We start from the raw sequence: 12,361 nt of genomic DNA on the forward strand, positions 1-12,361 counted from the left end.
AGAGAGAATAACAATCATCAGGTCAGTATAAAGAATAATAATAACACATCAACAGAAAGACTCAGGAATGTTAGCATTTCAGAGGATAGTTGAAACTATCGCAATGGACACGAGGGAAGGTACAAAGAAGTGTAAAAACTAGAGAGACAGAAGAAGAACAACAAAAAATAACCCCAAAATAAAAAACTGGCCAAAACAAAGAGCAGGAACCCACAGGAGAAAAAAGCTTTGCCCAAAAGAACATTTGGCTACACTCTCTACTGGACTATCCTGCACAATCAAAAATTACACTGAAGGGAGACTATGGGCTCAAATTGTGGTCATAAATATTTTGTACTTGTAAATCAGGATTTGTATGTGTAAAAAGAATTTGTGTGTCTGTAAAAAGATTTATGTGTGGACTCAGCCAAAAAATACATGTTAAACTCAAGTTTCAAGTTACAAGTACGAATTTGACCCCATTTTTCTTCCTTTCATCTGATTGGCCAATGTCATGTCAATCACAAATTTAACTATCCAATCAGAGAACAGATGGGTTTGGCTGTCGGAGGGGCGCTTTTTTGAACTGCAGGTCCTTGAAGGGTAATACAGTTTGAAGCTGGAGGATCTCTATATAAATATCCGATAGAAGCTAGGTCCCCTAACTTTCAGCAGCTGCTGAAAGGATAAAGTTGTGGTATATCAGTGGTTAGAAATACCATTATTACTTTAGGATTAGTTTAACACAAAGTCAGGGTTGACCCGGGACCATGACTGTGAGTCACAGTGCGCAGCATAAAGGTCCTTTCACATCAGACGCAGCATGTGCTGCTAACGCTAACTGCTAACTAAAAGCCAAGGATCCAGAATTTGTTGCGCTGGGGTTTTGCAGCAGCTCTACCTGTACTAGATGCACCTGCTCCTTGTCGTTTCTATCTCTGACTTTATGTCCTCTGCAAGAGTTTCTGGGTTTTTTTTTTATCTTCAAATGTTCAATAAAAACATGCATCACTAATTCATAACAAAGAAAGCTTTGTAACTATCCCCACTAGTGAAGACTGTCATTTCCACAACATAGCCCCCCCCCCCCAGCACTGTTGGGTGAATAAGCATGGGTGATATTAGGCTACTGAGGTTTCTCACATTACATCATGCACAACAAAAGTTGTCAGCCATTTTGGATATGATACAGCTACTGGTTACTAGGGAGATCTGTATTCCCCAACTGGTTGGCAATGGTTCCTGGAGGATGCTGGCTTTACTGGATCAAATAGGTTGCAAAGAAAGTTACTTTTGTTGGTAGCAGATTTCCATGGTTACCTGTAGTTTCATGTTTTAATTTTTGTCTGTAAATTTGAGAAAGTGCTCACAAATTGGAAACAGGCAAGGTTCAAAGTAAAACTTGTGTCTCACTGCTGTAGCCAACATGTTTCAAAGTGCACAAATTTTACGCTGAAGGGAAACTATCCCTGTTTCCTGTTTCAGTTGCACTTTTCACAGTTTTGAGAGCAGCTGGGCTGTGTTTGTAGACATGTCCGTCACTTCAATTCAAACTATGACCGCACCAATATGCTAGCGACCACAGCAATGACAAAGCCTTGTTTTTTGTACCAGTTTTTTGCCAGCTGGGGAAAATACATTTTAGCAACAGGTGGTTGCCAGGAGGTCACCGACTGGTCTCTTATACAGTGGGGCAAAAAAGTATTTAGTCAGCCACCGATTGTGCAAGTTCCCCCACCTAAAATGATGACAGAGGTCAGTAATTTGCACCAGAGGTACACTTCAACTGTGAGAGACAGAATGTGAAAAAAAAATCCATGAATTCACATGGTAGGATTTGTAAGGAATTTATTTGTAAATTAGGGTGGAAAATAAGTATTTGGTCGCCTCAAACAAGGAAAATCTCTGGCTCTCACAGACCTGTAACGTCTTCTGTAAGAAGCTTTTCTGTCCCCCACTCGTTACCTGTATGAATGGCACCTGTTTGAACTCATCATCTGTATAAAAGACACCTGTCCACAGCCCCTAACAGTCAGACTCCAAACTCCGCCATGGCCAAGACCAAAGAGCTTTCGAAGGACACCAGGAAAAGTATTGTAGACCTGCACCAGACTGGGAAGAGTGAATCTACAATAGGCAAGCACCTTGGTGTGAAAAAATCAACTGTGGGAGCAATCATCAGAAAATGGAAGACATACAAGACCACTGATAATCTCCCTCGATCTGGGGCTCCACGCAAGATCTCATCCCGTGGGGTCAAAATTGATTGATTGATTGGTAATTTATTTCAACATGTGAACAATATACAAGTACATTTAGAAAAGAAATGAGAGAAAAAATATACTATACAAATTACATACAAAAAAACATTCTGATTAATTTACATGTTGAAAGGGAGTGGGAAGAAGTATACACTTATTTAATCCCACCCCTGTCCCATAAATGATCAGTGAATATTTAGTCAGCTTCCTTACTGATATAATTTGTAATAAAAATAGTGAACAGATTTCTGATATACTATATACTATAATATCACATCATGAATTTTTTGTTTGTTTGTTTTTAAATAGAGACATTCACTTAATTTAAATATTTTCCTTTTCTTTATAGATCGAGAAGATCATATTTTTATAACTCTTTTTGAACAGTTTTATGTTTGGACATTGCTTTAATTCCATATTCAGTTTGTTCCATAGTTTCACTCCTTGAACAGAAACACAAAAGCCTTTTCTTGTAGTACGTACCTTCATTGTTTTGAAGTTACAAAAACCCCTTAAATTATAACTTCCTTCTTTCAAAAAAAACATACTCTGAATATTACCTGGCAGTTCTTTATTTTTTGCTTTGAATAGAATTTGTGCTGTTTGGAATTTCACTATATCGTCAATTTTCAATATTTCAGACTGCAAAAATAGTGAGTTTGTATGTTCCCTATAACCTGCATTGTGGATGATTCGAATTGCTTTCTTTTGAAGAGTAAAAAGTGAATGTAATGTGGTTTTATAGTTATTGCCCCAGACCTCTGCACAATAGCTTAAGTATGGTGAAACCAGTGAACAGTAGAAAATATGAAGTGATGTTCTGTCGAATACCTGTTTTGCCTTGTTTAGTACTGCAATGCTTCGTGATACTTTGGAATGAATATATCTTACGTGAGCTCTCCAGTTAAGTTTTTCATCTATTATTACCCCCAGAAATTTATTTTCACTGACTCTTTCAATATCAACACCATTTATTTGAATCTTTGCATTTGTATTTAAACTACTATTTCCAAATAACATAAGTTTAGATTTATTCAAATTTAATGATAATTTGTTTTTATCAAGCCAGAACTTCACTTTACTTATTTCATTAGTCATATCCTCCAATAAATTCTGCAGATCATCACCAGAGCAAAAAATGTTTGTATCGTCAGCAAAGAGAACCATTTTTAATACTTTGGACACTTTACAGATGTCGTTAATGTACAAGTTGAAGAATTTTGGACCCAAAACTGACCCTTGGGGTACACCACAAGCAATGTCCATACATAAGGAGCAACCACCATTTATTTTCACAAACTGCTTTCTGTCACTTAAATAACTCCGGACCCAATCTAAAACTACCCCTCTGACACCATAACGTTCCAGTTTTCTTATTAATATATCATGATCTATAGTGTCAAATGCCTTTGTCAAGTCTATGAATAACCCAGCCACATATTGCTTTTTGTCTATGGAATTTGTGATGTATTCTATTGAATCTAATAGTGCCGATGATGTTGATCTGCTTGATCTGAATCCGTACTGACTCTCAGTGAGTAGTTTATGTTTATCTATAAATTTTTCCAGTCTGTTTTTAAACAGTTTTTCAAGAACTTTTGAGAATTGAGGTAGTAAAGAGACAGGCCTGTAGTTTGTGAAATGGTGTTTGTTTCCAGATTTGTATAGAGGTATACAAATCATGAGAACGGTGAGCAAAGATCCCAGAACCACACGGGGGGACCTGGTGAATGACCTGCAGAGAGCTGGGACCAAAGTAACAAAGGTCACCATCAGTAACACACTACAACGGCAGGGAATCAAATCCCGCAGTGCCAGACGTGTTCCGCTGCTGAAGCCAGTGCATGTCCAGGCCCGTCTGAAGTTTGCCAGAGAGCACATGGATGATACAGCAGAGGATTGGGAGAATGTCATGTGGTCAGATGAAACCAAAGTAGAACTTTTTGGTATAAACTCAACTCGTCGTGTTTGGAGGAAGAAGAATACTGAGTTGCATCCCAAGAACACCATACCTACTGTGAAGCATGGGGGTGGAAACATCATGCTATGGGGCTGTTTTTCTGCCAAGGGGACAGGACGACTGATCCGTGTTAAGGACAGAATGAATGGGGCCATGTATCGTGAGATTTTGAGCCAAAACCTCCTTCAATCAGTGAGAACTTTGAAGATGAAACGAGGCTGGGTCTTCCAACATGACAATGATCAAAAACACACCGCCCGGGCAACAAAGGAGTGGCTCCGTAAGAAGCATTTGAAAGTCCTGGAGTGGCCTAGCCAGTCTCCAGACCTCAACCCCATAGAAAATCTGTGGCGGGAGTTGAAAGTCCGTGTTGCTCGGCGACAGCCCCAAAACATCACTGCTCTCGAGAAGATCTGCATGGAGGAATGGGCCAAAATACCAGCTACTGTGTGTGCAAACCTGGTAAAGACCTATAGTAAACGTTTGACCTCTGTTATTGCCAACAAAGGTTATGTTACAAAGTATTGAGTTGTATTTTTGTTATTGACCAAATACTTATTTTCCACCCTGATTTACGAATAAATTCTTTACAAATCCTACCATGTGGATTCATGGATTTTTTTTTCACATTCTGTCTCTCACAGTTGAAGTGTACCTCTGGTGCAAATTACTGACCTCTGTCATCATTTTAGGTGGGGGAACTTGCACAATCGGTGGCTGACTAAGTACTTTTTTGCCCCACTGTACTTACCTGAATACCTGCTTGACCTGCTCTTATGCCAACTGCTGTTGAAAGCTTGCTAGCAGTGGAGCTCCAAGTACTGCAACCCTAAATCTGAAGAAAGATGAGAGGATCGCCAATTCCTGTTTGCACTTACCTGAAGAAACTTACAGTACCTGAGTATTATTCCACTTGGAAAATCTGTGTCTGAATGTTAAATTCCAGAGTAACAACTTACCTGAAAATACTTCCCTGATCAGAATCCCAGCTTGAAGACTGACCTCTGATCATTCACTGTTGTTATTTCTTCCTGACTTCTTTTCATTAAAACTGTTTCGACTGTGTCCTGCATTTGAATCCTTTGGGTGAAAGCTTGACAACTGGCTCCATAAAAATTCCCAAAATAATGGCCGCTGTCCCCACAGGCCATCATCAGATGATAGCTGAGGATCCTAAAGTGCCATTCGTTTTGCTGCTGGTCTGCTGAAATTACTGCTAATAAGGACAGTAAGTAAAACCAAACATTGAGCTGGAAGCTGCTGACATACAGATTTAAGATAAGGTGAAATTCAACATTAGGTGATAGCTCTCTGTGGTTTCATTGCTACAATGAATTATACATCTTGATTCGTTCCATAAAACATTGATAAGAGAAGCTATCCACAGTTATTCAAAACACATCAACTGTTGAAGTTTCAGCAGGTAACCTACTGTAGCTTGGTGAAGTGCAACATCTGCACACTTGCAGGAATGTAATGACGTACCAACCAAGAGATTTTGAGTTGTTTGGATGTGTGGGGTTGGAAGTTTTCTCTTGGCTTTACGTTGTCAGAAACAGATGGAGCTGAAGAGTATGTTTACCCTGGACTCTCAGCTTTGATATGCAGATAGGAAGTTCACAGAGAATGAGTGATGCTCTCGTCTGCGCTGCGTTACAGGCCAGAGTAAACACAGTCCTTAATGGACAGAAGAGGGGCACAAACACTCAGACACACCTAAGAGATGTATCGATTCCTCATTTCCTATTCCATTTTACTCAAATTTAAAGGTCACAACTTCAGGCTGGAAGTCATCAGTGAGCAACCTACTGTCAAAGCCTGTAGCTCTGTGGCATGGTCAGGGTAAGTGGCAAAAGACAGAAAGCAACAAAAATAGAGACTAAGCAACTTCAGCTTGTTGCTCCTAAATTGCTTCATTTGCATTTTTACCATTAACTTTATTTAAAAAGAGGAAAACTGTGCTGGATTAGGTGGAGTTTAATTAAAAAATGCAATGCATTTTTAAGAAAATTAAGAAGATTTTGCTGAAACCATAATATTTTCATTTCTCAGCTTCTGAGACTTATCACTTATCCTACTGGTGGGTTTCTGGTTTCGTCTGCATATCGACTCTGATTCACATGAAATCTGAAAAGACATCTCTATTAGCTTCACCCACAATTCACTGCCTCTTTATGAATATGCTGCTGTGACGAAAGGATGTGGAACAAATAGCATTAGCACTATGATGTTGCCTTATCTAGGTCATGATATAACCAGCCTATCTCTGAGTAATCCTCTTGTGGCTGACAACGAATGAAAGGAATAGAATAATAAGACACTCGATTGAGATGTCAGAACAGTCTGGCAGAATGCTATTGGGGTGGAAAGCAGCTTTTGATAAGCGCTGATGCCTTTGTTTAGGCAGCTGGGAGGGAAAGATGGACGTGTTAGTGCAGAGCTCTGCTTATATTTGGGAGGCTGGGGCTTTCCCTTTTCTCTCTCTCTCTCTCTCTCTCGCCCTCGCTCTCTCTCTCTCCCCCTCTCTCTCCCTCTTTTGCTCTTTCCCCATGCTGCCTCTCAGACAGCTTTGATCACAGTACCCTTTGAAGCAGTGTTCCAAAATGAAAACGAGGAGAAAGCAGAAGTCATCGCAAGTTCATGCCTAAACTTCCTGCAACTCCAAGCAAAGTGCACATCTTCATTACTGCATATGCTCTGACGGACCTATGGAAATTATTGATGGGGGGTTGGAGGGGTGATTGGTCATAAATCATTAATTATCATGCCATTATGCGTTGTTTCTACTCATCACCACTTTAAACCCTAACGGTAAGTTCGCTGACGCTCTCGCTGTTTCAGATTTCCACAGTAGACCATCCCTGATAGAAATAACCTGACGTTTCTGACCACAGCAACAACCGCAGCAAAGAAAAAAGCAACACTGGTTTCCTTCACTAGGGACCCTACAGTAGATGCGTGAGTCTAAGAGGAACACCCATTTTGGGAAATGCACTTGTTTTCCTTCAGACAATCTGATAATAAGATCAATATTCGTTTCATGTTCATGCATCCGCTGCAGAGATGGGAAAAGGCCCAGTCGAAGCAAAGACAACACACAGGAGGGTACTGCTTTTGGTAAATGCTCAGCCTGCCTCTTTCTTTTTGTTTGATTTATAGATGTAGTACTTACTCGATTAGCTGATCACAAAAAAATCAGATCAAATATTTTACTAATTGATTTTACTAATTGAAGTTAAATTTTGAAATATTCCACAGTTACAGCCCGCAAAAGTTATTAACAACTGAAATTTAATTAGTTATTTTATTAATTATTTAATTAATTTTTAAGATGTTGTTGTTATATGTTGAAGCTTTTTTTTATGCCAACGATGCTTTTGATTGCAGGATGTAACCACATATGAGTATTCAGTGACTGCATCTACAATCGCATTAATTAACCTTAATGTCACCATTGTTGTTGCTTAAGTATTATGTGCATGCAGCCGTGTATGCTAAAGCTGATGTTGCTGCTAAAGAAATCACAGGAAAAACACTTCATTAGTTACAGCTTGCTAGTCCATGGTTGCAGCTTTTTGCCTTCAGAACTAGTTCTTCACAGCACAGATTCAACAAGGTACTGGAAACAGTCCTCAGAGATCAGTGTCTATAGTAACATGATAGCATCACACAGTTGCTGCAGATTTGGCAGATACAAATCTCTCTTTGTACCATATCCCAAAGGTGCTCTATTAAATTTAGATCTGGTTGACTGTGGAGGCCAATGCATGTTACTGAGTCAACTCAATAACATGCATTTGTTATGTGTGACATGGCACATAATCCTTCTGGAGTCAGCTATCAGAAGATGGGTACACTGTGGTCATAAAGGGATGGACACTGTCCGATTGACTGTGGTGTTTAAACTATGCTCAGATGGGCAGGATACAAGACAGGATACATCCATGCGTTCATGGATCTATGATATTTGATGTATTTAGCTATCCAACTGTTGCAGCAGAAATCAAAACTCATGAGACCAGGTGTGGTTTCTCCAGTCTTCTACTGTCTAATTTTGGTACACCTGCATGAACTGTAGCCTCTGTTTCCTGTTCTTAGTTCATCAGAGTGGCACCTGGTGAGACCTTCTGCAGCTGGAGCCCATCTGCTTCAAGGTTCAACAAGTTGCTCTTCTGCTTACCTTGATTTTAACAAGTGGTCATTTGAGTTACTGCTGCACTCCTATCAGCTCAAAGCAGTCTGGCCATTATCCCTCAACATCCCAGCCTAAAGAACTGCTGCTCATTAGATATTTTCTCTTTTTGAAACCCTTTCCTGTAAACCCTCAAGACTGTTTGTGGAAAAATCCCAGCAGATCTGCAATTTCTGATGTACACAAATGCCCATCTGGAACCAGCAACCAGGTTCTAAGTTCCTTAAATCACCTTTCTTCTTCATTCTGGTGTTTGGTTTGAACTTCAGCAGGTCGCCTTGGCCATGTCTACATGCCTTAACGCACTGACTTGCTGCCAAGTGATTGGCTGATTAGATATTCGCATTAAGAAATAATTGAGTAGGTATACCTATTAAAGTGGCTGGTGAGTGCGTTTCATCACTATTCTTCTTTCACAGTTCTTTCATATCTCTGGATAGTTAATTTGATTTGTTAAATTTATAAACAGCATTTGTCAGTTTAGGTTTATTAGAGTGAGGATCAGACATTGTGATAAAACACGCTAACACAGACATCTTTTTCAACTGCCAAGTGGGTTGAGTACATTTGAGAGAAGCAACTACTGGCAGCCAGAGGGGATGAAAAAGGAGAGCAGAGATGGAGAACATATAAAAGGGACACCATGAGAGTACTGCTCCTAAGCTGGCGTCTCATCTGGAATCTCTCCTGACAGGCTTCTGTGTTGTTTAACTTGAGATGATTGAGAGCGAGCGAGAGAGAAAAGATAAATAAAAGGAAGATAAAAGAGAAGAAGATAAAAAGAAAAAAAAAATTACACCCGAGGAGCAAATAAAGGCGATATTAGAGCCTATCCTACATATCAGCTGTACTAATGACTGCTGGAGTTCTCTCTGTAATGCTCTGAGTAACTACATCACCACAGGGTTACTACATGAATTTCACCCCAATCAGCTGTAAGTCTATAAAATATAGTAAGGAACACGGAGTGCTCTTCAATTGTAATCATGCACTGTGGCTCAATTTAGCTCCTGCCATAATTACAAGTAAGTCTGAGTCTTGTAATGAAAGAGAAGGTTGAAGAAAGGTTTAGCAAAAACTAGGTGTGAGCTAAATTAGCTGTGAAGCTAACAAATGAAGGCAATTAGCCAGCTAGCCCTCCATCATTGTCTAATTGAGAGAGCAGGCCAAAGACCATCTGAAACAAGTAAACAGTTTCTTTAAGTCCTTTGTAATCTGTTCAGTGGATCACATTTAGGTTATTTTGATTGGACTAATTATTCTTCCCAGTTAAATTTACCCTTCATTCAAATTTGTGTTGTACAGTTATTTCATTTTTAACCTTAATTTATATTTTATTGCTTCTTAGTTAAATTTAACCTTTTTAATTTTTCATATTTATTTCCTATCTTATTCATAGCCTTTTCCTTTTTTGTTTTCTTTAGGTCACGAGCAGTTGTCCAAGCATTTCACTACATATCGTACTGTGTATGACTGTGTACGTGACAAATAAAATTTGAATTTGAATTTGAATTTGAATTTGAAGCATCCTAACAAGAAGCTTCTGTACATTTTTAGGTATCAAAGGGCAAAAAATCAGACCTAAATACCAGAAATCCACAAACGGTTTCATTTTACAAGAAATTACTTTCCCATTTCAGCCACATAATTGACAGAGTCCAGAGAAGGATCTCATGAGAGCCAAAGTAATGATTCCGAAAACTCTGAAGTGATACACACAATCCCTTCCTATTTGCATTGTTTGTGATCACGTAGCAGAAAAGGATGGCAACGAAGGAAAGTGAGAGTGTGAGTTGAAATGGTGAAATAAAAGAAGAGAGAAAGAATGGGGAGTGAAGCGAAGAGTAAACAAAGTGGACATGAAAGACGAGACGATGATGAGGGGGAGGCGGGGCTGAAAAGGGATGAAGAGAAATGGGGATGGAAAGGATCAGACAAGGATGCAGGATCTTAGAACGAGAGGAGGGAATATCAGTCCTGTAAAGTCAAACTCTTGCAGATGACTGGGAGGCCCTGGAGATCTGTGAGCATGACGCATCCTCTCCTCTCCTCTCCTCTCCTCTCCTCTCCTCTCCTCTCCTCTCCTCTCCTCTCCTCTTCTCTTCTCTTTGCTTTTTTAGCACACTGTTAGCATACCATACTTCTCTAAAATGAGTGCAGACAGGAACACACACAAATTCCCAGAGGGTTCCCAGAGGAACCCACCCGAGGGATTAATAAAGTTCTATCTTATCTTATCTTATCTTATCTTAAATGCACACACACACTCAGAGATACATCTCGGGCTGCTTCTCACCTTGGCAGTAGCCGTCCATTTCCTCGTGGCCAATACTACAGACACAGCGGCCCAGTGGTACCAGCCAGTCTCCATCAGCACCACAGTACAATTTGGGCGTGTCCCTCTCTTCTGCGTTCTCCACACACGAACCTCTCACTTCCACCAAAGAGGATGAGTCCATTTGTGGCACTGTTTCAGGAAACGCGGCCAAGTTTCTTAAAGTTGAGGGGCACCGTTTGTAGAAGACCTTATGTGAAAGAGGAAAACACAGTGTTCAGGTTAAAGAAGTAATACTGAGTTTATGCCCAGTCTATGCGAGACTGAGTCATGCAACCCTGTTCACTGACCTTTACAGACACAAGAGCAATACAAGCTCCCACATCTTGGAAGGCCAGGTAGAATCCCTTCTGTGTGATGGGGCCCACTTCCCTGACCTCGGTGTTAAGTCGAAGGACACGATCTCCAAGATCCGTCTGTGTAAAGCTTTCATCCGCTGCTATGGTGTCCACCTTAAACCAAACACACGCTTTACTCACGTAAAGTCACACAATGACAGTTCTGTCACATGACAAGAATAAAAACATGACAACCTTAGCATAGTCAGTAGGCCGGAAGCGTGTGCTGTCGGGGAGCGGCCCGTCTGTCTGCAGGTAAAAGAGATTGAAGGTTTCCTTACAAGTACCAGAAACCCAAGGGATGGAGTTGCAGTCTCTCAGTGTAAAGCGCAGCTCCACATATACCTGAGGTAAAACATAGATTAAACAATTACGTCAGTATTATAACCATCAATAATTTCATACAAGTGTGTTTATGTTAAGCCCTTTATTTAACAAAACGAAGCCCATTTCACAAGCTCTCTTCAAATCACCGTAACTCCGTTTTTTCTTCTACAGACAAAATTTAAATGGTTTTGGGAAGAAGAGAGGACACACTTTAAGGGGATAGTGTACAAGCAAAAATGCAAACATAATAGGACTCTATTAGCACATACGAAAAAAAAAAATCTTCTTCCCCATAAGAAACACGGATTATTGCTTTATACTTTCAAATTGTGCTTCATTTGACTATTTTTATTACTCTCTAAGTATTTTTTAGATCAACATATCCACTAAAATCTTGCATAATTTTTAAGTTAATACTGATGCACAGCCATGCTAACAAACTTGTTTTTATGAGCGACACCGAGCAAGGTAAGAACAGTTCAGCATGTTTCTCCATTTGTTGTGCAGTAGCCGTGCCTCAAGGGTGGAGAAGCCGAGTGAGCGCAGGCCGCTGTGGTGGCACACGATGCCTTTAAACAGCTTGACAATGGTGTTAGTCTTGCCCATGGCACTGATTGGCTAATCATTACTCCTCCCCTGAAGCTCAGTGGACAGATCGTTCTTCTATCAAGAAGCCACTATTTCAAGTCACGATGCCAGACGGCTCAGTCCCCTCGAGCGAGCGAGTGCATTGATTTAACAGTCTGTATGCGGGCAATTCTCAGTCTACAAAAAGAGGTAAATGTGAAACTTGGTGCAGCAACATAGTTGTGTTTCCCACCAGCCAATGTGCACAGAAGGCATCTTACTATATCTTTGTTACAATAGACTCTGTGTTGACTGTAATAGAAATCGGTCCTAAGCAAAGTGTCAGGTTCTTATAGCTATTTGTCTGTATTTCCCGGTAGGTTATACAGAAGACTGAACTTC

The 12,361-nt window shown here is 40.1% G+C and overlaps 1 protein-coding gene across 2 annotated transcripts in view; it reads right to left on the reverse strand.

Moving 5' to 3' along the window:
* The window catches only part of LOC113021322 (ephrin type-A receptor 6-like), a 79,045-nt gene that overhangs the window by 31,571 nt on the left and 35,113 nt on the right, over positions 1–12,361 (reverse strand). For both annotated transcript variants that reach the window (XM_080293544.1, XM_026165941.2), the window contains exons 4-6: positions 11,261–11,410; positions 11,018–11,179; positions 10,689–10,917 (exon numbers count right to left, since the gene is read on the reverse strand). In XM_080293544.1, coding sequence (XP_080149670.1) covers positions 10,689–10,917; positions 11,018–11,179; positions 11,261–11,410 — 541 coding nt within the window. The remainder of the gene's footprint in view (positions 1–10,688; positions 10,918–11,017; positions 11,180–11,260; positions 11,411–12,361) is intronic.

Source organism: Astatotilapia calliptera, chromosome 1 (assembly GCF_964374335.1).
Source record: "Astatotilapia calliptera chromosome 1, fAstCal68.1, whole genome shotgun sequence".
Classification (NCBI taxonomy): Eukaryota; Metazoa; Chordata; class Actinopteri; order Cichliformes; family Cichlidae; genus Astatotilapia; species Astatotilapia calliptera.